Source organism: Trichosurus vulpecula, chromosome 3, assembly GCF_011100635.1.
Source record: "Trichosurus vulpecula isolate mTriVul1 chromosome 3, mTriVul1.pri, whole genome shotgun sequence".
NCBI classification, from domain to species: domain Eukaryota; kingdom Metazoa; phylum Chordata; class Mammalia; order Diprotodontia; family Phalangeridae; genus Trichosurus; species Trichosurus vulpecula.
In genome coordinates this window covers 124,744,573-124,771,955 of record NC_050575.1, presented here as the reverse complement: position 1 = coordinate 124,771,955, position 27,383 = coordinate 124,744,573, and the positions used below count along the sequence as shown (strand labels likewise).

The window sequence follows — 27,383 nt, the reverse complement described above, 5'->3', positions numbered from 1 at the left end:
AGGAAAACCCAAGATGGGTTTGAACAGAGATAAGTCTTTCAAATGAATTCTTTCCAGGAAAGCCTTGCATTAGAAGGCCATGTGACACATGCAATGGCAAGACTGAATTTGGACTCAGAGGACATGGGTCTGAAATCCCAGAGATCTTTATTAGCCGTGTGACCTTGGGTAAGTCAAGTTCTCCCTCTCTGGACTTGTTTACCCCTCTGCAAAATTAAAGGATTAGAATAAATGATCTCAAGCTGTTTTTGTTTTGGTTTGATTTAAAGAATGAAAAAAAAAAAGGAAATCATCCGATTACAACAAAAACCACCCCCTTTCCTTCTGGTCTGACGGATGAACTTGACACATTTATTCTGCATTTGCCTGTCACCAACATCATTACATCCTAAGCTGTAGCCCTGGAGCAGCCGGCTTCAAGCTCTCTGCACATGCTGCCTGCAGCTACAATCCATGAATTCCTCTGTGTGGGCATTCCAACAGGAAACTGGATAACTAGGTCTACATGTCAGCTTATGCATCTTCCTGTAGAATGCTGAACAAAACTTGAAAACACCAGCCAGTCTGGGCGGTTCTACTCTGATGCTTAGATGACTCCATTCCCTCCCTGCTCCTCCACCAAGTGGGACATCTGCTGAGTTTAGACAGAAGGAAGAAGGATTAGCGTGAGGGTACAATGCTAAGAGCCCTGGGTTCTAGCCCTGAGTTTTTGACACTTATTAACTGTGTAACTATACAGTAGCCATTTCAGCTTCTTAATCTGTAAAATAGGGACAGAAAATACAATTTGTACCTAACAGGATTGTGGTTATTAAAGTGCTTCACAAACAATGTGTGTGTGTGTATCTATATATCTATATGTGTGTGTATGTATAGACATATAGATATACATACACACACACACACATAGATAGATGAATATGAAATATTTTTTAGTTAGCCTGAACCTAACCTGAAATTAGGCAGCTAGGCTGCTCAGTGGACAGAACTCTGGGACTGGAGTCAGGAAGCGAGTTCGAATGTGACTTTAAATACTTACTAGGTGTGTGACCCTGGACAAGTCAATTAAGCTGTTTGCCTTAATCTGCCGGAGCAGGAAATGACAAACTATTCCAGCATCTCTGTCAAGAAAATCCCATGGACACTAGAGTCCACAGGGTCATGAAGAGTCGGACACAACTAAATGACTGAGCAACAACAAACCTGAAAGTCCTATTTTTCCCTGATTACCCCTCCTCTATCAGGCCTGGCCCGTCCACATGAAGAAAGGCAGTGTGGCGAAGGAGAAAACACATTGGAAAACTTAGTTCAAATTCCAGCTGTGCCATCTACTACTACCTTTGCGACCCAGAGTAATTGTGGGTCTCAGTTTGTTTTAGCCATAAAATGGGAATAATAATGGTTCCCATTTCCACAGCACTTTAGGGTTTACAAAGCACTTCCCTCAAACAACCACAAGAGGCAGGTCAGTGCAAGGATTATCCCTACTTTACAGTTAAAGATAATTGAATACTGGGCACTGTGAATCTCTCATTATTGTTGTGAAGAAATCCCGAGTGCTAAGGAAATGGGAGCCGCTATCATTATCGTTGTTATGATAATCAGAAGGAGGGAGAAATTGGTTGGGCAGAGGGAGGGTAGGCTCCTGAGTGGATGGAACAGGAGAAGGAAGATGGGGGTGGAGGCAGGTGAGGAATAGGAGACAGCCTGTGGACAGGGTTCTTGACAGCTGGAGCAGAGTGCACAAGCAGATTTATTATAATGTCAGCTAGGGTGGGCTTGCCAGTGGGGGAGTGCCTAAGACAAACTTGTCTCCTTCCCACTTTACAATTTTCCCAAGTTAGACACTTGGGCACAAACCCAGAGCCCTAAGGGTGGACATTTGGTTTTGCTTAGGATGAGAAAAGCTAGTGGGGTCCAAGGAGTATAGGACCTAAATATAATATAAACCCCAAAAAACAATGGCCCACAGAACAGGAAGACACTCCTCTCCCTTCCCCCCAGACTTTCAGAGCTTGGATACAGTACAAGTGATTCAAACAGAGCACCAGTCCAAACCTGTAGGTTGCTTAGTGAATTAGTATCTTCAGGACCTCTTTCCTTTCTTTCCTTTCCTTCCTTTCTCCTTTTTCCTTCTTCCTCTTCTTCTTTTTCTGTGGAATCACAGAACTTCAGAGTCCGAAGAGCCCTCAGGGGTCAATGAATCCTGAATGAGTATTTGAATAGGAAATCCACCTCTTCTCCCCTTTCCCCCCAATGTACATCAGGCCTCCATCTGAACAACTTCAGTGAAGAAGAATTCAGCAGCTCCAAAGGTGGCCTCTTTCACTCTGGGATCACTCTAATAACTTTGCCTGATACTGAGCCCCAATCTTCTCTCTAATTTAGCCCCATTGCTCCTGGGACTGAGCAGAACACAGCTAATCCTCCTTCCACGTGACAGCCCTTCAAAGGCAGCTATAATTTTCTCCATAAGTCTTCTCTTCTCCAGGCTAATCATAACCAGTTCTTTCAAACTGATCCTTCAATAGCCTGGTTTCCAGTCCCCTAACCATCCTGTCCTGGATTCACTCCAGGTCTGGTGAGGAAATTGAGGGGATTAGGACAGCAAGTGGTTAATTTTCGGAATTGACAGCAAGTGGTTAATTGAGTGAACAACACTGACTCCATATTGTGACTCAATTTTGGAGCTAGCTCAGCTCCCTTTCTATCCAATTGTGGGAATTGGGAAAAAAATTTATTGCATTGTTTGAACCCAGCCCTGCATGACTGGGAAGCTGGACCACCTCTACCTGCTCCTTAGAGACCCTTAACTAAGGGCCTAGGTTATGCTGACCAGAAACCCAGTCATCCAAAGATTGACACAAGGAGTTTTCTCACAATTGTACATCTCAAGCAACATATATGTCTTATCTGAAAACTGGCCCCGTAATGATCACTTATTGTTTCAATGTTCCTTTGATCATTTACAGAGACTTGAGGGGAGTAGGACACCTCTTTTTGGATTTCAGGGAACTGTGCCTGTTCACTCTCCCCCTCCCAACTTGGAAAGTCCCTAATCTTTCATCCAGTTAGAAATCAAACTACCTAATGTTGTATTGTTTCCTTTTAATTATTTGATTAATGGTTTTTAATGTATAAAAGTCTGTCTTCCCCTGTATTCCGGGTCCAGTGACAAAGCTGAGGAAGGCAACTGGTCGCAATTTGTTGGCCAGTTGGTATACATTGCTTAATAAATTGATATGCTTTATTTCCTCAATCATTTCATCTTTCACTTGCTGCCCTGGTGCAAGGCAGGCTATATACCATTTCCTTATACCAGACAATACATTTATGTTAATCGTAACCTAAAACTTGCCTCTTTGGTTGCTATGTCAGGTTGTCAACTCATACTGAACTTGCAGTCTGCTAAATTTCCCCAGATCTCCTCCAAAGGAACTGTTACCTAGCCATGCTATTCATCTTCTCCTCCTTTTACTTCTCTTGTTTTCACCTTTATTTCTTCTCTTCCTTCTCCCCTGCCACCTCCTCTTCCTTTCCCATATCCCTCCTTCTCTCCCTCTCTCCTTCCTTAGTCCCTTCATCACTTCCTTAAAATGATCATATCACCCCCCCACATATACCTCAAAAATCTTCATGGCTCCCTGTTACCTCCAGGATAAAATACAAAATCCCCAGTCTGACCTTTAAAGCTCTTCACAACCTGGCTCCCACTTACCTTTCTCATCTTAGTTACTTTACCCACTCTCTGTTCAAGTCAAACTGTCTTGCTAGTATTGTAACTCCCCCCAACCATGCTATTCTATCTCCCACTTCCTGGCATTTGCATGTGGTCGCCTATATTAGGGATACTCTCCCTCTTCACCTCCATCTCTTAGAACCCTGAGCTTCTTTCAAAACACAGCTCAAGTACCACCTCCTCTCATAAGGCCTTTCTCAATTTTCTCATTCTTGGTACTCTCTTCCTCTAGAAATTACTTTGTATATACTTTTAATTTACTTATTGGTGCCTATGTTGTATCCCTAAGTAGAATGTAAACTCCCTGAAGGCAGGAATTGTTTTGTTTTTATCTTTGTAACCAGAGTACCCCATAGGGTCTTGCACATTTGGTAAGTATTTAATAACTTTTTCCTGAACTGAATCATTAAGTTCCTTGAGGGCAGGGTACATGCTGCTTTTCATCACCTACACACACATGGTACTTAGAAAATGTTTGGTGAATTGAATTCCTTCCTTACTTTCTTTTCTTGTCCATCTTTCTCTGCTCCCTTTTCATCTCTTCCTTTCCTCGATTCTTTCTGACTTCCATAACCTTCTCTTTCTCTACTCCACTATTTCAACAGAGAGTTCCTGAACACCTGCTCTCTACCAAGCCCCATGCCTAGTGATATGGAAGACAGAGCAAGAGTGAAGAAGGGAACACTGCCTCCAGTGGTTTCCAGACTCTTCTCCCACCTTCCTAAATAGTTTACCTATACAGAGTTTTCTGATTTCAATTGGAGCTTCCTACACAAGAAATCAAGGAGTTACATTTCTCTTTTCCACACATGAATCTTCCCATTTCCAAAGGGAAACAGTGAGTAAGGGAACATTTTAAGGGATACATTCAATTTCTTATTCGCTTTCCCAGAATCAAGAATAATGGAGCAAGAAAGAGACCTTAGAACACAGAATATTAGAGATCATCTAATCCAATGCCTTCATTTTTACAGATAATGTTCAGAGACAGAAAATTACTTGGTCAAGATCATATAGCTTTGTATGAACTTACACATGCAAGTATCAACTATTAAATAGTGAGTCAGTGGTAGAACTCTGCGGTCTCCTTATTCCCAGCTTAGTGGATTTGTTTTCCTGTGGCACCATATTTGCAACCAATTGATCACATAGCCGCATAGTCTTTACTAAAATCTGCATCTAACCCTTTTGTGGCTGTAGAGAAGTATAGGATACAGAAAAAAAACAGCATGCTAGAGTAGAAAGAACACTGGATTTGGAGTCAGAGAACCTGTTTTTAAAATCTGGTTCTATCACTTACTACATATGTAGCCATAGGCAAATCACTTGCCCTCTCTGTGCCTGTTTCCTAATCTGTAAGGTGGGAGGGTGGTGGGTATGTGGTGCCCTAGATGGCCTCTATGGTCCCTTTGAGTTCTAAATCTACAGTCCTATGAAAACCCAAACCATCAAATGCACAATCTCTTTCCTAGAGAATCCAAGGATCCCAATGATGGAGACACATTCAGTCAGCTTACGCAGGAGCTATGCCCTCTGGTGGCAATAGATTCAAGAAAGGCAAAAGTCTGGAGGGGAACCCCGACACAGACAGACAGACACACACACAGACACACACACAGACACACACACACACAGACACACACACACACACACACACACACACACACACACACACTTTACTCCCTCCTTCCCGTAGGGTCATCTGCCTAAGTGGTCCAGGATGGCATTTCTCTGACAATATAAGGCATCTGGTATCTCTTCCCTCTTCCTTCCCTCCCTTGCTTATTGAAGCCATGATCCTGTACCCTCAGGTATAAGACAAAGCCAACCTGGCCATACTGACCAGTTCCAGCTGGACCTTGGGTCTGTGCACAAACCAGGCTGGGCCATTATTCTTCCTGTTCTTCAGCACCCCACCTAGATCCCTTTTCTCCATTCACTGTTTTCCTTCCTGATGTGCCAAGCCAGGGAAACCTCTGTGCCTCCTCAAGTACAATAAAATTCCAGAGGAGGAGAGAGATGCTAATCCAAGTCAGTGCACTAATCTGAGTCAGGACAAGTGGTGTCACTCATTCTTTATGAGGCAATTGAGATGGAAAGGGCTCTCAGAAGCAAATGCTAAGTGATTCTTTGGCTCCCTACTTTTTCCCTTTCAGAGCCCTTTACCCCACTCCCTGGGCACCTACATCTTTATGTCTCCTCTAGTATTTATGGATTAAAACTCGTTTCCTTTTGGACAGCTTGAGATCCGTGTACTATTTACTGTTCTGTCTGCTAAGATTCCTTTGAGCTTCAATACTCTCTTCTATTTTCTGACCCTCTATGTATTTATGAAAGTGCTTGCAGGCTGCCAATCCATACATCCTGTATGTTGGTCCTGGGCTTTCAACTGGGCAATACCAGCATCACCCCATGGTTATTAAAACCACGGGTTCTTCAGAAAAGGCCTCTCATTTTTGAGCCTTTTCCCCTTCCCCTGCTCTATAGTCAACTGGGGCTTTCACTCTCTGCCTCTCCCTTTACCACCTACAAGTCTTTATTCACTAACAGGTGTACATGATAAATAGCAGCTTACATTATAATAATAACAAGAACTCCCATTTATATGTAGCTTTGTTTATATGCTTTATCTCATCTGAATGTCAAGACAACCTCAAGAGGAAGACAATACAGGTATTATTATACCTGTTTTACAGAAGACAAAAGCGCGGAGAGGAAGTGACCTTATCCAAGGTTACTAAGGAAGAACCAGAACAAGACCAGTGGCCTGTAGGTCTCTTATACTTTCACTTTCACTCCTATAGTGATCTGCACTGTAACAAAGTCCAAGGATTTAACTGGGAGAACCAAGAATGATGGAACTTCATAGGCAGCTAGGTGATGCAGCGGATAGAGTGCCAGTACCGGAGTCAGGAAGAACTGAGTTCAAATACAGCCTCCAGACCCTAGGCAAGTTATTTAACCTCTGTTTGCCTTGGTTTTCTCAACTGTAAAATGGGGACAGTAATAGCAATGTGATGATATTTATAAAGTGCTTAGCACAGTGCCTGGGCCTAGGCTCTTAATAAATGTTAATTTCCTTCCTTCAGGGCATCTTTGGGGAATATACTTGGTACAAGGTGAGGCTCATCGCCCCTTTTCTCGGAAATCATCTCTAATGGTCCTCACCGTCTTTTGGATGGGGAAACTTTGACCCTGGGTCTGTAAGAATCACAGGCTAGGTTTATATTTTAGAAAAATGAATCCAATCTATGAAGCAAGCTCCCCATTTTCTCCTCCCCCCCCCACAGTCAGGATACAATAACTGTTAGAGCTCTCAAACATCCTTCAAATGCTAACAATCCATGGCTGTAATACAAGGCTATGATTACAAATGTCAAAAAGACAGAGCATGAAATTAACTTCCCCACAGTTAGCGGGTAGAGGGGCTTGAAGCTCCGCACCATGCTGATCTGCTACCCTCCACCCACCGGTGGCCTTCGAGAAAAATGCTCCCTGTAATGGTGAGTACTAGGACTATTACAGTGACAACCATATCTTTCCATGACACTCTACTCACTAATTAAGCAGGCCCCCAAATACCAGCCTGACCTGGCCTTGTCTGTGGGGAAAAAACTCACGAAGGGAACAGCCATGCCTATTTAACAGGCTAATCAGCTGTCAGGAGAAGAGTGAACAATGCCACTGGGATTCTGAGGGAAAGGCTCCTCTCTTCTCTGTCCAGTCTGAAGGAGAAGGAGCAGGAAGCTCAGAGATTCCTTTGGACATCAGCCCGATGCATTGTTCTCCTTCCAGTGCTTCATTCAACTAATACTTTTCAAACACTTTAGATGTGTAAGACACTGAGGACACAGAAGCTTGTCTCATGAAGCTTATAATCTAATGGGGCAAAGGATGAGTAAGTAAATAACTATTAAACCACAATTAGACCACAAGCTTGTTGAGGTGAGGGCAAGGGGGAGTGCCAGGTCTTACCTCTGTACCTCTAACACTAAGCTCAGGCAGGTCCCTTTAATATAGTAAGAATTTAACAAACATATGCTAAAATGAAAGGAAACTATGATATAAGGATCCGTGTGATAAAGGCAAGAGAGAGGTCCATGTCAAGCTCAATGAGAGAAATCTGAGGAGGGAAAGACACCTTTCACCTGGAGAAGACAGGAAAGGTTTCATGGAATACACAGAAGCTGAGGTGGTCCTTGAAGGAAAGGAGGAAGGCACTCCAACAAAAAGAGGAAGAAAAAGGAAGAGATATGAGGAGGTGAGTTGGTAGGGAGGGGTTGGGGCAGAATAAACAAAAGCAAAGAGACAGAGGAAGAGAAAAAAGGCAGACAGAAAGTCACCCAGTTTCATTGGAACATGGAGTACTTGAAGGAGAGTAATAATAAAAGACAGGACTCAGAAGATGGAGGGCCTTGAATGTAAGGGTCAGAAGTTTATACATTATTCAACAGATAATGGGGAGCTAATAAAATTTTTTTGAGTAGAGGAAAAACACAATACATCACACACACACATACACACACACACACACACACACACACACACACACACTACAATCCAGCTATGGCTTGGGACCTGCTAGAAAATGCAGAGAATGAAAGGAGGTTGTGTAGAGAAGGAAACAGATTAAATTGAAAAATAACACCCTACGTTTATATAGTTCATTGTAAATTTTAATTATTATTTTAATTTTTAAGTATTTATTTTTCCTCCATCCCACCTCCCTCTCTAAAAAAACAAAGAAAAACAAAACAAAAAACCCTTGTAACAAATGAACATAGTCAAGCAAAACAAAGTTCAATAACTGAAGATTTCCAAGGGCTTTTATTTCCATTATCCCCCTGAATCCTTGCAACACTTTTGTGAAGTGGATAGCACCAATATTACCACTCACATTTTATAGCTATGAAAACTGATGATCAGAGAAGTGGAATAAGTTGCCCAAGGTAGCACAGCAACAGTGACAGAGCTAAGATCGAAATCTAGGAAGGCTTGTATGTTTTTCATCATGCCTCCCCTTCCAGCAGATATGTGAGGAAAGAAGAGGGGCAATATACCCATTTTAGAAATGAATCACTTAAGAGCACAGGACTTGGATTCAGAAGATCTGAGTTTGAATCCCAATTCACTTACTATTTGTGTGACCCTGGTCAAGTCCCTTCCCCTATGTTTCCTCATCCTTAAAATGAAAGAATTATCAAAGAAACCATTTGAGATAATGAATAATTTCAGTAAGATAACAGGAGACAAAAGAAAGCCATAAACTTCACCAGCATTTCTATTCAGTCACAATAAAATCCAGTAGGAAATGATAGAAAGAGAAGTATTATTCAAAATAATCATAAAATGAAGAAAATATTTGGGAGTCAACTACCAATACACATTCCAAATTTATATAAATAAAATTATAAACACTCTTTACAGAAATAACGGCAGACTTAAATCATTGGAGGAATATTCATTGCTTACAACAGGCCCATACCAACATATTTAAAATCACAATACTATGTAAACTAATATATAGATTTAGTGATCTACCAATAAAGCACCAAAGGTTACTTTACATAAAAAAATTCATTTAGAGTAACAAAAGGTCTACAATTCCAAGGAAAATAATTTTTATAAAGTAGGAATGAAGAAAGAACAGCACTTTCAGACTTCAAGTTATATTATTAAACAGGAATCATAAAAACTATTTGGAGGTAGTTAAAAAAAAAAAAGGAAAGTAGATGCCTGGAACCAAAAAAAAAAAACAAAACCCACTAACAACAACAAAGAGAAATCAGCAAGAATCTAACCCAATAACCCAGTCTTCAATAAACCCAAGCACATGAACTATTTGGAGAACTATCTATTCAACAAGAACTTCTGGGGAAAATGAGAAAGTAGTCTGGTTAAAAAATATGCTTTAGACTAGGAAATTACACCCTTAATTCAAAATGGTCATTCAGCTTATAAAAGTTCATAACATGATAGAGTTAGAGGAACTAGAAGAAGTACCTTTCACAACTATGACGGGGAGAATAGGAAAGATATCTCACAAATGATTAAACAGACAATCTGGATGACAAAAAAATGAAAAGCTTTTTCAGGAACAAAACCAATGTGGCTAGGATAAGAGGGGAAACTGTAGTTTGGGAGAAAGAAGAAAAACAACTTTGTATTGCTTATCTCTGTTAAAGGTCTGCTGTCCAAGATATACCATCTAGGGATTCAACACAAATATTTATGATCAAGAACCATTCTCCAAAAGGTAAGTGGCCAAATTATATGAATGATTCTCAAAAACATTACAAACTATTACCTTATGAATGATTTGCTTTCCAAAGCTTTCTTCAAAAAAAAAACCCAGCAAATTAAAACAACTTTAAAGTTTCATTTCACACTGAGCAAATTAGCAAAAATATAACAAACATGGAAATAAATAGTCTCTATTGGATGAGCTATGGTGCACTGGATTTTTTTCCATTTTAAGAATTATTTTTTTAAAATTCTGAATTTTGTCAACATGAACAAGAACAATTCTATATACAAAGTAGAACAGAAAGGGAGGATATATATGAAACCATGAATGTACAGCTTGCTTTAAAAAAAAAAGTATGTAATGAATTTAACATGTTACTTTCAAAGCTGTCCTGCTTGCAAATGTTACCTGTCCATTTACTATCTTTTACGCTTTTGTTACATTAATACATTATTATGAAAACTGTGAATTAGTACAACCATTCTAGAAAACTGTCTGGAAGTATACAGAAGGAAAAAATAATGAAAATGTTCACAGTCTTTGACCCAGGGATAGCACTGCTAGCTTTATACTTTATGGATGTCAAATCCAGAAAGAAAGTTCTCATAAATAACAAAATACTCTCAGGAATTCCTTTTGCAGTAGTCAAATGGGTTCCCATTGAGTGGGGGTTGGCTAAACAAACTATGATGCATGGATGTAATGGAATATTACTGTGCTTTAAGAATTGATGAATGCGAAGAATTCAGAGCAACATGGGAAAACATAAATGATCAGATGCAGAGATGTAGTGGGTTCCTCCTTGTTGAAGGTCTTCAAAGAAAGGTTGAACAATCACTTGTCAAGTATTCTATGGCGGGAATTCCTTTTGGGAATGAGTTAAGACAAGATGGCTGCTAAATTCTATAAATCTGTGAGATTTAAATTAGCAGAACCAAGAAAACAACATGCCCAATGGCTACAATACCATAAACAGAAAGAACAGCAGAACAAAGCTGAATGTTGTGCAATTACAATGACCAAGCTTGTCCCCAAGGAGCAATGAGCACATATATCTCCTTTCTTTCATTGGAAACTTAGGAAACTATGGATGCGAAATGTTGCACATGCCATCAAATGTGGTCAATACGAAAGTTGGTTTTGCTGAACATTTTTCCTTTTCCTTCTTGTTTTTTTAAAATCTCTTTTTACAAGGGAAGGTTCCCTGAGGGTAGTGGAAGAAGGAGAAGTACATTTAGAAATGAATGTGATGTAAAAACAAAAGGCACCAATAAAACTTTTAAAATGAAAACAAAATAAAGAGACAGGGTTCTACAGTCTCTAGGATTTCTTTTAGCTTTAACTCTTGACAGCGCCCAGATCCACGATGATGGATGAGGGCAATCCTTCCAAATTCAACCTCAGGGCTGCGGTTGTGGCTAGGAGGATTATCCAGAACCTGGGACCCAGAGCAGAAACAGGAAGGAAATTTTGAACCAGGATGACATCTTTGGACTGGAAAGAACAATTTTAATCTTTTTACTTTATGTAGGAGGTGACAGTCCTGCTATGTTCTGCCCTGCATGTGGAATATAGTGTTCAATTCTGGGTACCACAATTTAGGAAGGATACTGATAAATCAGAGAAGTCCAGAGTAGGGCAATCAGAATGGTGAAGGACCTTGAGTTCATGCCATAGATGGATGGGTTGAAGAAAAAGGAAATGTTTAGCTTGGAGAAGAGGAGACAGAGGGAATGTGACTGCTGGCTCCAAGTATTTGAAAAGCTGTCATGTGAAAGAGCAATTAGACCAGTTCCTGCTTGGCCTCAGAGCAAAGAACCAAGGAGGGTTGGACATTACAAATAAGTAGATTTAAGCTTGATGTAAGAAAAAAAAACTTCCTATGAGTTAGAGCTCAATATGTCCCTTCAGTTGAGAAACCATTCCCTGTCAGTCAGGGTACTCAAGCGTTGATTGGATGCTCATCTTATCAGGTATCTTGCAGAAGGGATTCATGATCAGGTAAGGATTGAATCAGATGCTCTCTGAGATCCTTTCCAGCCCAGAGATTCTCTGAGTCTACCAAATGAAACAGCATTGTGGGAATGGGCAAAGTTCAAAAATAATCCACTGGCAAAGAGCAAGCTTCATTTTCCCTCCTTCCCTTTCCAGGCTCTCCCTAATCTCTTCTCACTTTCCTCTGTGGCCTTCTAAACTAGCCATTAATTAGAGACTGGTAATTAACTTTCTGGTTCAAGTAATATTTTGCAAAGGAATTCCATTAAAGAGGTGATTTGCATATTCAGTTGCCTGGAAATAAATGCATGTCCTTTTGGAGAGCAGCGGTCCTAAGATTGTCCTTTAATCTCAGGGAGACATTATCGTTGAGTACACGCCACAGAGAAAGGATAAGATACAGTCTGGTACCCAGCAAAATGGATCTTAGGAAGTTCCACTCAGGCTTCCTTTGTCCCTCTTCTAAAATGTTGGAATCCCTTCATCCCTGTCGAAGAATGCCAGGTTTCCTTCCTCCCTATGCTAAACCCTCACTGGCTTGACACTACTGAGATTTGGCCACTTCAGTATTATAGCAATAACAGTACCTCATATGTTGTAAATGCTTTCCAAAAGCAAAAATAGTACAGGTGTTATTTCCATTTTACAGATGAGAAAACTGAGGCTTGAAAAGGTTACGTGATATGTCCAAAGTCCATACAATATGTCATCATATTAGAATCAGAACTTGAACCCAGGCTTCTTGATTTCGAGTTCAGTGTTTCTCTCACTGTATACTACACTGCCTTAAACAATTTTAGAGGCCAGCAAAAGATTTCTAATCTACTCTCTGTAGCTAGTATTTAGGCCTGGCTTGACCTTATGGTCCCCAATGTCTCCCAGCATCTCAAGAAAATTCCCAGGTTCTTCTTCTTACTCATAAGAAAAGCCATTTAGACTCCTCTAACAAATTCAAAGGCTGTAACTTCTGGTAGCCATTAGTCTACCACATTAGCAAGAGTTTAAGTGCTTCTTCAGGTCAAATTAGGTAGATAGCCAGAGTGTGGTAGAAAGAGCCTTGGAATCAGGATACTTGGGTCTGAATCCTGGTTTTCCCCAGTTCTACTTGGTGTGACCTTTTAATAAAACACTTTAGCTCTTGGGGCTTCAATCTGCTCATTTATAAAATGGATACAATACTTCCCACTATCTTAGAGTGTCATTGCAAGGAAAGCACTTTGAGAGCTGTTAAGTCCTATAGAAATATGAGCTATCCATAGATCATAGGATTTAGAACTGGAAGGGACCTTAGAGATTATCTGATCCAACCCTCTCCTTTCAAGGAGAGGAAATGACTTATCCAAAGTCACATGGGTATTAAGTAGGAAAGCTAGGATTCAAACCCATGTCTTCTGACTCCAAAGTCAGTCTCTGTACATATTACCAAGCTGCCCTTCTATCACCATCATCTTCTTCATCATTACATTTTGATAAGACTATGATAATAACAATCAGTTATTGCTTGCCTTTACAACATCAGGGAAGTAGCTCCCCAAATGCCCTTCCAGTCTGCAGTATTCCCTATGAATCAGATTTTCAGGTATATGGTTATAACCACATTCAATCCCCGCCGATAGCAAAGGAAAGGACAATCAGGGGAGGAGGGCACTTGAAGGCTTTTTCCAAAAGGATGAATCCCCTTTTATTATATGTGTGTGTATTAATGTAAGAAATTCCTCCCACCAATACACACACACACACTCAGACTTCCCTTGGAATTGGAATCCCATCCTGAGCTGGCCATATTTTCAGCAGACTGGCTAATTTCCATGATTACTAAAAATACTGCCCAGCTCAGATCTCTAGAAGATACACAAGGGAACCACAGATATAAAAGGAAAGGGATAAAAATAAAAAGGCAGAAAATAAATTGGTTCTTATAAATGTCCAGTGATCATTTTGTGGCTACCTCATCCCCTTCCTATCACTGAGAGATGCTATGCCTAACACTTCCTCCCAGAAGTCTTGAAGGTTTTACAGTCTTAGCCAGACAACTTAGACAAGTCTTAAGAGTCAAATATGTCAAAAAGCTCCCAGAATTGACTGTATCCCCCTCCCTCCTTCCTCTCCATCTTCCTCTCTCCCCCCGCCCCACCTTCCCCCCCTCCCCGCATCCTACCAATTCTGTTTCTACCACTTAACTTGGTGTATGACCTTAAGGCAGTCACCCCCTTAGTACCTGTTTCCCCATCTGTAAAATGGGAATAAAAATCCCTACTCCAGTGACCTTACAGGGTTGTTATGAGGACTACATGAGCAAATGTGTGAAGGAAATCTTGGGAAAAGCAGACAAGCATTGTAAAAATACAGGGTATTTTGTTATTATTAAGTCTTCCAGGGCTGAATTTCGTTCCAATTGAAGGGGGGGTGGGGTGGAGAATGGGGGGAGGGATGAAGAGCCTTTCCTGCTAGTAATTAATTCATGACAGTATTTTTTCCAAGGCAGAGGCTCGTTTAACAAACATCCATATGTTTGGGGCTTCTCAGTGCCAGGAAAAAGCCGAACTGGGACATTATATGGGGAATGCCTATACAGGAACTTCAAAAAGCAAAGAGAAGGGAACTCCTGGAAGAGGTGAAAGCAATTTCTGGATCTCTTACCACCCCAGGAAACATGATAAATGTGCCAGTACTGAGGAAGGAAGCTGGGGGTCTTAGGCAGATCTGTTACTTGCCTTTGTTTCAGGGTTACCAGTCTTTCTGCTCTGGACACTGCCTGAGGGAATGGTAGAGGGCTTCTGCTGGACCCTCTGTTCTAGAAGGTTGGGTCCCTTTTTACCCCCTGTTCTAGAATCCTGGGCCTCCTGGCTCTCCTTTCCTCTCTAGAATGTTGTGCTACACATTCCAGTCTTGCTTGTTGATAGAAGTCTGTTTCAGGTAAGAGGTAAGGGTCTAGTGGGTAGCATACCCTCAAGAAGGTGCCTTGTCATTGGCAAATAGAAAGAAGGGCCACCTAGGCTAGCAAAGGATGTGGCTCTGAGCCAGGGAGGCCAGGCTGCTTACAGAGCAGTGAACCATGTCTAAATTGCATGATCATTGCCCTGGATCTTGGCTTAAAATACTACTGACATCAGTGCTTCCAGACAGACCCACATAATGGACAAGGATGTCATATGATAGCTGGGGAGGGAAGAGATACAGGGCAGAGGCCAGATACTAACTAGCTGTGTGACCTAGAACAAAACATATCCCCTTCCTCAGCCTTGGTTTTCTCATCTGTAAAATGAAAAGGCTGTAACACTTACTGAACTCTAGCTCTTTCTAGCTCTCACGCTTTCTGTTCTAAGGTCCCTTCCACCTCTAACATGTATGTTCTAACACCCTGCATTCCAACGTCTCTTCCAACTCTAAAATTCTGGTTTTTAAGGTCTTTTCTACCTTTGATTTCTCAGCCTCCAAAAGTTGTGGAGAAATACCATAAACAAGTGGAAATCATTCACAAGGTGTTAATTTCTTATTGGTTTAAATTAGATTAAATCATTGATTACACCCGATGATATTATGATGGATAAGAGTTACATCATTTTACAAATTACTGAAGTTGGAAGAGACCTTAGAGATCATCTTGTCCAACTCCTTCTCATTTTAAAGGTAAGGAAACTGATGTCTAGAGAGAGAAAAGGGACTTGTCCAAGTCCACACAGCTAATAAGTAACAATAAGGCCTCTGAACCCAGGTCTTCTGACTTTCTTTTCACTACCTCATCTTGCCCCAGTGTTCCAAATAAACTTGATGGATATAAGATTGTTTTAAAAATCAGTACAATTATTTCACACTATTCCTAATAAGTATTTTTTAGAAATCATGTTAAACAAGATTTTTACTTCAAATTTTGGGTCCAAATTTTGTGTACAGTAAAGGGTTCCACTGCTTCAATGAGTCTGGGAGAAAGCGCTCTGCTCAATGTCTCACAGCTGATAAGTGAAGGTGAAATGGAAACCCGGGTCTTCTGATGTCCGGCTGAACAATAACAACCAGAGTGTCAAGGCACGTTTTTATAGGGTTTATATGGTTTACAAAGCAATTTCCTCACAACAGCCTTTTGAGAGGGGTAGTATAAGCATTACTCTCTCCATTTCCTAGAAGAAGAAACCAAGCCTCAAAGATCTCTCACGTGGCCTGTCCCAGGCCATAGCTAGTAAGTGTCAGCACGTGGGACTTCAACCTATGGCTTCTGACTCAACTCAAGTGTTTTAGAGCATAAATGTCAGATACGCCAATCCACAACACTGCACTGGAACCAGATTAAAATGTAACTGGTAAATATTAACAAAATAAATATAAATACAATGTAATGTAGATAACGTTAATATGGGTTTTTCTAAGTCAATATGCAGCCCCTGGGGAGCATTATGGAGGTTTAGTGGTTTTGAGTTTGACTCCACTGTTTTTGAGAATTGTAAGCAGATTAAGTTAATAATGTTCTACAGCAACTCAAAAGGTTAGTGGGATCTTAAGCTACACTGAGAGGCACGGCTAGGGATTTGGGAGGTAATGATCTCCCCGGACTCTGCATCGGTCAGAGCAGACTTGGAGCACGGTGTTCATTTGTGGGTGCCTCACTTTAAGAAGGAAAGTAGGGGGGATCTGGAAGAAAGAGACTAAAAGAGTAGAGGGGCTCAGGGATGGGTTGATCTAGGAATGCATAATCTGGAAAAGAGATGACTCAGGGTCTGAGGTAAGGGGAATATGATTTGTTGTTGTTGTTTGGCTAATTATTTCTGTCTACCTCATTGTGGCCCCATTTGGGATTTTCTTGGCAGAGGTACTAGAGTGGTTTGCCATTTCCTTCTCCAGCTCATTTTTACAGATGAAGAAACTGAGGAAAATAGGGTTAAGTGACTTGCTGAGGATCACACAGCTAGTAAGTGTCTGAGGCTGAATTTGAACTCAGATCTTCCTGCCTCCAAGCCTGGTGCTCTATCCACTGTGCCACCTAGCTGCCTCTCCAAATATTTAAAGTACTATAAGTGTGTGTATGTGTTTGTTTAAGAAATTATATTTATTCTATTTGGTTGCAGAGGACAGAATAAGGAGTTACCCGTGGCAGTTTTAAAGAGGCACATATAAGCTTATAAGGAAAACCTTCATAATATTAGAAAAATCCTAAAGTGGAGGGGACTTAAGAGGTTTCTTCCTACTAACAGTCACTTGTCAGGTATGCTTTTGAGGTGACCTCTGAGGCCCCTTCAACCTCAGTGACTCAGTGAAGTCCCAGACTCTATTCCATTGCCAGAGATAGCTCAGTGTTGCAATGTATATAGAGTGCTGGGCCTGGAGTTCAAGACCTGCGTTCAAATGTAACCTCAGATACTTACTAGCTGTGTGACCCTGGGCAAGTCATTTAACCTGTTTGCCTCAGTTTGCTCAATTGTGAATAGTACCTACTTCACAAGGTTGTTGTGGGATCAAATGAGATAATATCTGAAGAGCACTCAACACAGTGCTTGCACAAAGAAGGCTCTATATAAATGCTTATTCCTTCCTCCTTCCTTTTCTCCCTTCCTCACTGTCCTGTCTCTGAAAATGAACCAACTTCATTAATGACAGTGGATTGTAATAACCCCTTGAACTACCCTAAAAAATGAGACAAATACCCCCAAAGCCAGGGCTCACATGATCTGCTTTCTTTGCTCCCAGCCTTGGCCCACTGTGTGGGTCATACTTCACTTCTAAAGTGTGACCTCATTCACACACCTTGGTTCCTAAGTCTAAGGAAGAAGTGTCCAGTGCCTACCCAGATTTGGTCTCAGGAATGGAATAAAGCATTTGACAGCTAAAGGTCCCTAAATACCCTCCCCACCCCTTTTCTTGAGTGATTTGTCCAGTTCCCTCAAATGACAGTCATCTTCTCACTTTATAACACTTATTTAGACTGGCTGAGTTGAGGGATGACTGTACAAGACAGATCCCTGAAAGCCTTCTATGTCACAAGAAGCTGAGGATTAATCTCTTCCTCATGACTGGCCACCACTCCCAGCAATTTGACTGCAGACCCTTTTGCGTCTTTCCGTCCACAGTGGCAAGATGGGGTGAGTTCAGCAGCACAGCAGTAGCTTCTTGTTTCAGAGTAGGCTCCTACATGCCTTCCCTTGTCAGGATACTTTAGTCCTAAGAACACAGAACTCAGAGCAAGAAGCTACCTTAGATATTATCTGGACCACCAGCTCCCTTATTTTTGGTAAAAAATGACTTACGGTGTCATGAAAAGGACAATGAACTGGGAGTCAAAAGACCTAAGTTCTCAACCTGCCTCTGCCAGTAGCTAATTATATGCTTTTAAGTAAGTTGCTTGAGATCAGAAGTATATCGATGACCCCCCACCCCTGACCCCAGGGATCCATGTATAGATTTTAGGGAGGTCTGTAAACTTGGATGTGAAAAAGGTGATCTTTATTTTCACCAACCTCTGGCTCCCTTAGTAATCCTATTTACTAAAAACATTATTCTGAGAAAGGGTCCATAGGTTTTGCTAAACTGCCTAAGGGTCTCATCACACACAAAAAAGGTTAAGAATCCCTGGACTAGATATTTCTAAAGTACCTTTCAACTCTAAGGCTTTACGGTTTAACATTCAATCTATAGTTTTTACTCAGAGCCTTTCTTTCACTGTTCTTGGGCAATCTGAGCTTTCTTCCTATGCCAGAGAATGCCACAGAACCAGATTTTGTTGATATAAAATTAATAATCTGATGCTGCACCACTGCCAGTCTGACATCCTGTTAACACTGCTAATGTTTAATATCATTTCAGGAAATGGGTCCATAGCCTGCCTGTAGGTAGGTGCTCTCCTACCCCCTCACCCTCCACCCTCCTCAGTACCCTTAAGATTTGCTACTAAAAAACCCAGGGCAGGAAGTGACCCAGAGAGGTCATCTTCACCATGCCTCTATCTATTACCCTGAGCACACAGAAGCCACAGCTGAGGTCTCTGTCCATTTTTCTGGGCTGCCTGATTCCTATTGTCAGAAGGTAAACATTACATACACACTGCAAGCTCACCAATGTGGATCCACATACAGAGGCTGGACCTCCATCTGTGCTGGCCCACTCCATCAGTATGCCATATGACAGACCCAGAGCCAAACAAGGCCTTATAGCCAGAGTACGTACATGAACGCTTGCATGCGGGTGCAGAGACTCCTGATGCTCCAAGTATACTGGTGAGTAAAGGAAAACGTGGAAATGGGCATGGTCCTCGGTCACAGAGGTAGAGCTGCTGAAAATGTTGCCAGGCTATAACAAAGACACCAAGTGCCTAAAACTGTCTGGTCTCTCTAGCCCAAAATATGGGGCTCTCTGGGCACAGGGAGAGCCAAGGTCTTCATTTGAGGGTCCTCAGGTTAGAGAGGGCTTGGCTGTGGACTTGGAATAAATGGAAATGTATTTGGAGACAGCAGCTTCCAGGTTGAGAGAGAGAGGCTGAATGGGTTGGCGAGACTCCTCAGGGGAAGGCAGAATCACAGGAAGATTGGATGCAGCCCGAGAAAGCTCTTAGGTCACTTAAATGCCCATTCAATCTCTAGAGAAGCTGGTCTATAATATGGAACTTACACGCCTTGGCCTGCTGTGGGGGATTGGCTGGAGGAGTGAGAAATCCGACTCATTCTGCCTATGTGCTTCTTGTTTCTGTGTCTGGGAGCTTATCTGGGTCTAAGGCAAGGAAGCAGGTGGGAAGGAGGGTCAGTCTGGCTGAAAGGCTTCAGGAGACAAAATAATCTGTCCCTTCACCTCTCAGAGAAGCAGCATCCTAACTGGAAACTGACAACAGCACTTCCAGCAGAGCTTGAGCAGTTATAGAAAAAAAGGACCCTAGAGAGGTAGTGCCCACTGGGTCAACCAAAGGGCATAAGAAGGCATGCCTTTGCCTAAAAGATCTGTTCTGAAACTCCCATTGCTACCTTCAGCTTTCTTTCCCTCCTAAGCCTTCATGCCAGCCACCCAGCTCCCCCACCCCCCAACCTCCAACACATCCCCAGCCATGCTCCGATCATCCATAAGAGAGATGAGGAAGGAGGGGGGAAGGGAACAGCTTTCTTGACTTGCCTATAGAGGTACTGCCAACCCAGGAAGGGTTCTGGTTTAGGCAATCCTCCCATCTGCCTCCCATCATAAGAAGAAACATGACCAGCAGACTCAGAGATAGAAAGGACTAGCCACATACCTTGAAGCTGCCTTCTCTTCTCCCTGGCAACTCAGCACCCTACTTGGAGCACATGTGACCCCAAGAACATAGGCATTTTCTCCCCTGCTGCTTTCTCCTCCCTCTCCCTCCCTGCCCCAGCCCCCACCTGGTCCCAGAGGGTGAGCCACTTCACCGTTTTATGTCACTATTCTCCAAGTTACCCTCAAGGACCTATATATGACAAACACCCTTAGGTTAGACACCAAATGTACTTCTGAAAGATTGGTCACTAGTGTGTGTAATGGAGGCAAGGCACTCAGAAGCATTCAAATACCACCCAATGAAGCAAAGAAAAGTCCCGGCTCAAGATCCAGGGTAACACAGACGGCAGAGTGAATACGAGGATACTGACTCTGGATGTTCCTAAGGAGAGAATGCTTCTCCCTGGTAAAGCTACATTCTTCTGGGTCCCCCAGTGTCCTTGCCCCCAATGTGCCTGTCTCTCTAGGGTCCCAGAAGTTTGTGGCATGTTCTCTTTATCACTGAGGTTAAGGTAAGGTGAAGGCTCCTCCTTGAGCTGAAGCCCCCCATCCTGCCCCCCCTCACCAAAAAAAACAACACCTTACCATACATTGTGTGTGTGTGTGTGTGTGTGTGTATACATGTGTAGACTTCCAGTCTGAGCCTGATAACCCCAGCTTTTAAGGACTTAGCCAGGTCTCTTAATGGCAAGGAGACAGTGAAACAACACCTTTCCACACCTCCACCCACACACACATATACCACATTTTTTAAAAAGCCATTCAGGTCTTACCATCTACAATTCAGTCAACATCTATCTATCTGGATCTTCAAAGGACAAAATAATTAAAACAAGGGGCCTAATTCCTTTTAACCTTTGTTCTCTTCCACCACCGATCTTCCAGGTTCTCATCTACAACTCTTGCCCCTTCCTCCCTTATCTCTGTGCTATGCCCCCCTCAAACCAAATCCTAAAATCTTTTTCTCAGTCTAGTCTCTGCCCTCACACCTATCAGAGACATTCTAGGTAGCAGAGAATGGCTGGAGGGTGGGGTAGCAAAGGGTCAACACAGGCTTTCTCACAAGGGGGGGGGTGGGAAGGGCTGGTGCCAGAAAGGTACAAGAGAAGAAAATGAAAAAGGGGCTGTTAATCCTGTTTCCCACTCCAATCACCGAGCCTTCTCTGTGCTAGTCCTGCAAACCAAAGCCCAAAATCCCAACACTATATGGGGCCCAAAAGTCCCCTGCTTTTCCCCCTATCTCCAATACCATTGAGGGGTCAGACTTGTAAGAGGGAGAGAGGAAACAGGACAGATAAACAGCAGAGGTTCTACCATTTCTCTCTCCCTGAATGGACCCTGACCCAAGGAAAATAGGAGGGGAAGCAGGACTGAGAAGGGGGAAGGGGAGGCTGATCTTTGTACCCTCCTGGCCAAGCCCCCCATCTCCCTCTGTGCCACTTCTCCCCTAGCCTCAGCCGAAGTCCCCCTTCCTGTCTAGTATCCCCCAACACAGGTACCACTGCTGACAGGGCTGGACCAGGCATGGGGCAGGAGGTCAGCAGAAACTCCAGATGCCTCTTTCCAGCCAGGTTGTGACCCCAGAAAGGTAGACTGGAGTAGAGGAACAAAGAAGGTGGGACCAAACACACTCTCGCTGCCCCGGCCCCTTTCACCTAGACCCTCTATACCACCTTCTCTAAAACCAAACCAAAAGCTTCTCCTCGACCTCCCTCCAGCCCCCCACAACATCAGTGTCAGGCTGGAGGTGGGGGCCAGTGCCCATCCAATCACCTACCCCCCCTCACACACAGTGCCCCCCTTCACCCCCTCCTCCCCCAGACACCGCCCCCTGGCCACTGGCTGGGCTTACCTACCTCTCATTGTCCGTGCTCCGGAACCCAGGGAGGATGTGGCGGAAGCTGTTGTTGCGATCGAGCCTGGGCTGGCTCTTTGTCCGTTTGATGGAGCCTTTGAGCCGGCGGCTGAGGAAGCCCTGCGGGCAGGAGATGAGGAGAGCAGGTTAGCCCCCAGCCCTCCCGGACAAGAAGGGCAGCCCCGGGGGAGGGGGCCCGGAGGGAGGGCACTCCCGGCTCCCAGGCTCCCTGGCTCCCGCCCAGCCCGGGCCAATGCGCATTGCTGTCAGCAAGGCTTGCTCCGGCTCTAGCTCCAGCTCCCGGCTCCAGCTCCCTCGGAGGGCTGGATCCAGCCCACATCTGCTCCAGCCGACGGCCAGCCGGGCGACGTAGACGGGAGACTCCCCTAAGCCTCTGTTGCCATAGCAACCACCAGCCTGAATAGCAGATTGCAACTAAGAGGGGAGGAGAGGGGGTGGTCTCTGGGTGGGGCAAGGGGAGTCCAGTACCCCCTGCCTCAGCATCCCCAACTAGTGTCTGCCTCTGTGCGTGTGTGTGTGTGTGTGTGCGCGCGTGCAAGATTGGGGGAGAAGGGCCACAAGAACCTACAGTATAGTGGGGGACCACTGTAGCCCCCATTCCTTACTTCAGAACCATTTCATCAAATCTTACTGAAATGAGGTCATGGCCATTCAAGGAGGCTCAGGGGACAACAGGCTCCCTGCCTAATCAAAAGTCAGAGGTGTTTTCCTTCTTCTCCCAAGAACTAGCAGATCCTCTCGCTGTTTAGACGGAGGCTTTGTAGGGTAGGTGGGAACTCTAAAAGCTAAAATCCTGGTTATGCAGACAAAGCAAGGAGTTAATTCTAATTTTGCCACTAATTCACTGTATGACCTTGGGTAAGTCATTGAGTCCCATAGGGTCTCATTTTTATCTGTCAAATGAGGGGGCTGGGCTAACATTCTATGTTCTTTAGATCTCTTCGATCTATGATTCCATGATTCCAAAAGGGCTATGAAATTTGAAAAGACAAAAATCGGGGAAGAGAGGGTGGCGAGGACAGCTGTCTTACTGTATCCATGCTAGAATGGCAAAGTATGACCAGGGTAAACCTAAGAATACCACCACCACTTTGTGCTTCAGCCCAGCTACAAATATTCCATTTTCTCCTCACAACAACCTTTGGAGTTAGGTGCTATTATTATTCCCACTTTACAAATGAGGAAATAGAGACAGATTAAGTGACATGTACAGGGTCACATAGCTAAGAAGTGTCTGAGGCAGGATTTGAACTCAGGTCTTCCTGCTGCCACATCTAGCACTTTATCCACTACATTCACAGCTAAGATGTTAATTGGTAACTATGGGGTCTTCCAGCTAAGGTTAAAATCGGGACTCTTTTCCTCTCCATGTTCCTTTAAGACTTGAGAGTCTTCCCTTTGAAAGGAAGGATCAAGTGAAATGCCACTTCCTATAGGAAGCCCACATTGATCATTCTCCCCTCCTCCCCCAACCATGGGAGTGTTCTCTCCTTTCCCTGAACCCCATAATAATAATGATGACAACTAGAATTTATATAGCATTTAAAGATTTGCTAAGCACTTTACATTCTCTTTATGTAACTAATTTTTACCCTCACAAAAACCAGGAGGCAGCTACAATTATGATGAGAAAACTGAGGCAAACAGGGTTAAGTGATTTGCCCAAGGTAGTAAGTATCTGAGGCTGGATTTGAACTCAGTCTTCCTGCCTCTAGGTCCAGAGTTCTATCCAGTGTTTCTCCTAGATAGCTGCCATAATAGTTTGAACCCATCTAATCGCACTTTCATAGATTGTCTTGTATCATCAGAAGAGTATGAGACTAAAAGCTGAAGAGATCTTTTAAAAAAATCTAGTCTAATCTCTCCCTTTCATAAGAGAGGAAGTTTATCCAGAGCAGTTCAGTTACTTGTCCAAAATCACACATAGTAGGGATTCAAACCAGGGCCCTCTGCTTCCAAAAGTCCAGGGCCCTTTCCACTATATTCTTCTTCCTCTATAGCTTTCTCTAGGTGTGTTTTATTTCCCCAACAAAACTATGAACCCAATGAGAACAGGGACTGTGGCAGTCACATTGTATCTCCTACCACACCTAGCTAAGTAAATGTTTGTGAAGTGATCACCTGTCCCAAACGAAAGACTTATGAGGTTTGGGGCTGGCGATGCTGCAAAAACAGCTGTCTACTCAGTCAAACCTGTGTCATCTCCCTTCAGTTTCCCAGGGAAGTCCCCCTGAACCTGGTGGATCTGCTCTGAGCTGCCAATGTTTCACTGGGCTGACAAATAAATTTTCAATTACCAAGAGATACCTGACCAAGATGGTGGTGAGGAGCCAAGAGGAGATGGAGACCAACTCCAAGACTGTTCCAAATATTAGATGCTATCTGTGCCCTAGGATACATAGATCACCTACTACCCCACAAGCCAGGGAGATAATGGCATCACTCCAATGGGCTATTTGCTTATTCTGAAGAGTTAATGTTCTACATAATCTGAATATTAAATTTCCTCTATGTGAGTAACACAATAAGAAAACAAGGTCTATGATGGTTCTTGTGATGGCCCCTGCTGCTGAATCGCTAACAGAACTCAGGTAGGCACAAGGCATGGCAGATTTGGGGGAAAGATAACCATGGCTGTGGGGCAGTGAGATGGCTCAGTGGATAGAGTACTGGGCCTGGAGTCAAGATGACCTGAGTTCAAATCCAGACTCTGGGCAAGTCCCTTAATACTTTATCCCTTGGAGGCAGTTAGGTGGTTCAGTGGATAGAGTTCTGAGCCAGGAGTCAGGAAGACTCATCTTCCTCATTTCAAATCTAGTGTCAGAGACTTACTAGCTATGTGATACTAAACAAGTTGTTTAACCCTGTTTGTCTCAGTTTCCTGATCTGTAAAATGAGCTGGAAAAGGAAATGGCAAACCACTCCGTGTTTTTGCCAAGAAAATCTCAAATGGGGTCATGAAGAGTCAGACACGACTAAATAACAATATACGTGTGTGTGTGTGTGTGTGTGTGTGTGTGGTTACACATATACATACATACACACAAATATGCAGATATCTCCCTTCTCATTTTATAGGTTAGGAAAATTAGATCTATAAGGGATGAGTGACTTGTAACACTTATCCATGGTCACACAGGTAGTGAATCGCAAAGCCAGAACTAGAACTCAGGTCTTCTGACTCCCAGGCCACTGGTCTTTTCGTTTTAGTCAAACTTATCTATTAATTCTAACACAGACAAAAGAGGCACATGTCTTTATGCCATATTTAGAGGAGACCCTATGTATCCCTGACACCCATTTTCCTTTCCTCCTACCTCCTTCAATTTAGATTCTCTCAGGAAAGTTAAGAGCTGGCAGAGAGTTTGGGTACTGGAGAAGATGGGAAGGTAGCAGGGCACAGAAAGTGAAAGGGGTGGAAGGGGGGGTAACGGGAGGTTCCCTGGCCTGTCTGGAAATGTGGTTCATACAACTCCTGCCCCAATGGAAGCCCAGGCCAAAAAAGCATCTATAGCTGTCTTGGGAATCTGCTCCATGGAATGAAGCCAAATTCCATTCCCAGGTTTCCCGGACCTGGCTCAGTATACCATGAACTGCTCTTTGGCCCATAAATAAGTACCCAGGATAGAGGATCTTCCAGTCAGTCTGGTTTAGAGGTCTGGGGGTCCAAAAGCCTCTTTATCAAGTAAAGAGGCAGTAGGTACAGTGGAAAGAGCACTGGATTTGAATCAGGAGACCTAGCTAGGAGACTTACTATGTGACCTTAGGCAAGTCATTCCACCCTCTTTGCCCTTCATTTTCTTCATCTGTAAAACATGTGGGGGTAGGCCTGAATGATCTTTACAGTCTGTTTCACCTTTGAATCCTTAGATACTACTTCCCATCCTGACAGGAAATGCAACCAGTGTTTCAAAGGTATTCCACAAACACAAGGAAGCCCTGATAGTCCAGAAAGCAGGAACGGTTGAATTTTCATGAGGGACCTGATCATAATGAATTTAATTATCTTTAGCTAGGCACTTTTACCAAGTGCAAGAAAATCCACTAGACAGAAATCCACACTTACTAGCCAGGCAAATTAGGAAAGTAACCACATGACAGAAGAGACCCATATATAATTCTGTTAAATCAGGAATTCTTAACATGCTTTGTGTGACAAGGATCTCTGACAGTCCAGTGAAACCTACAGTCCCTTTTGCAGAATACTGTAAGTTTACAAAGGAAACCAATTATATAGAAGTATAATTATCAAAGTATTAAAAGAGAACAAGCTCAAGTACAGAGGGTTAAGAACCTCTGTTTTAAACAGTAAACACCCAGAGGGCAATAACCAACAAAAAGTCAATGTTTAGGAGTTAAGTGCCATTCAAAGGTTCACCTGTATAAACTAGAGAGCCTTCCTTCCTACTACCCACTTGTTCTCCTACATGGAATATTTCACCCCCTCCTCTCTTCTAAATACATGTAAAATATATGTAATATATTTTAATAATACATTAAATATATAGTATATAGGTTAGCAAAAAGAATATTTATAAATATATAATGCATTTAATATATTTATGCTATATTTTAGCATATGATGAATACATAAGTTAATGAAAAGAAATATATAGTACATAATAATTTAATATACGTATTATATATTTGATGTATATAATATACACATATATTTCATATCCAAGTGTAGTGTCCCTGAAATCTTTCCATGGATCCCTTGGTGGGGAGGGGTGACTACTGACCCCAGGTTAAGAATCTCTGCATTAAAATATAAAATGTTAGAGATGGAAAGGACCTAAACCCATTGAGAGTATTGAGGCTGGAAGTAAGCTTTTAACATAGACTGTTCTCTTTACTTCTGCCTCATCTCAATTGTCTCCTCTTACAAGGAACCTTTCTTGATTTTCCCAGTTGTTTTTTCCCTAATAAAAAAGAATGACCACATACTGACTTTGTATTAAAATGCTGCATTTATTGGACTGTACTTGAAACCTTTCAAGCCTAATCTGACTGGCTGCCATTATCTTTGAAATTCTGAGGTCATGACCCCAGCTACAGGAGCAGATATTTAATATTCCACCAAAAACTACTGGAAAGCAGTCTGGCAGAAATCAAGTTTAGACCAACACCTTACACCATATAATAATATTAATTCTAAATGGATACATGATAAATAAAAAACATAAAAAACAAATTAGAGGAAAAAAGGACGAAGTTTCCCCTCAGATCTATGTATAGAATTCATGACCAAGCAAAGGACTAAGAGGATCACAGAGGATAAAATTGACAATTTTGATTACATAATATTTTAAAGGTTTTGC

General features: G+C 42.6%; 1 protein-coding gene across 3 annotated transcripts in view; it reads right to left on the bottom strand.

Annotated features, from left to right (window-relative positions):
* LOC118841770 (DAB2 interacting protein) overlaps positions 1 to 27,383 on the bottom strand; it is a 293,167-nt gene that overhangs the window by 134,717 nt on the left and 131,067 nt on the right. For all 3 annotated transcript variants that reach the window (XM_036749385.1, XM_036749382.1, XM_036749381.1), the window contains exon 3: positions 22,043 to 22,161. In XM_036749385.1, the coding sequence (XP_036605280.1) occupies positions 22,043 to 22,161 (119 nt within the window). The remainder of the gene's footprint in view (positions 1 to 22,042; positions 22,162 to 27,383) is intronic.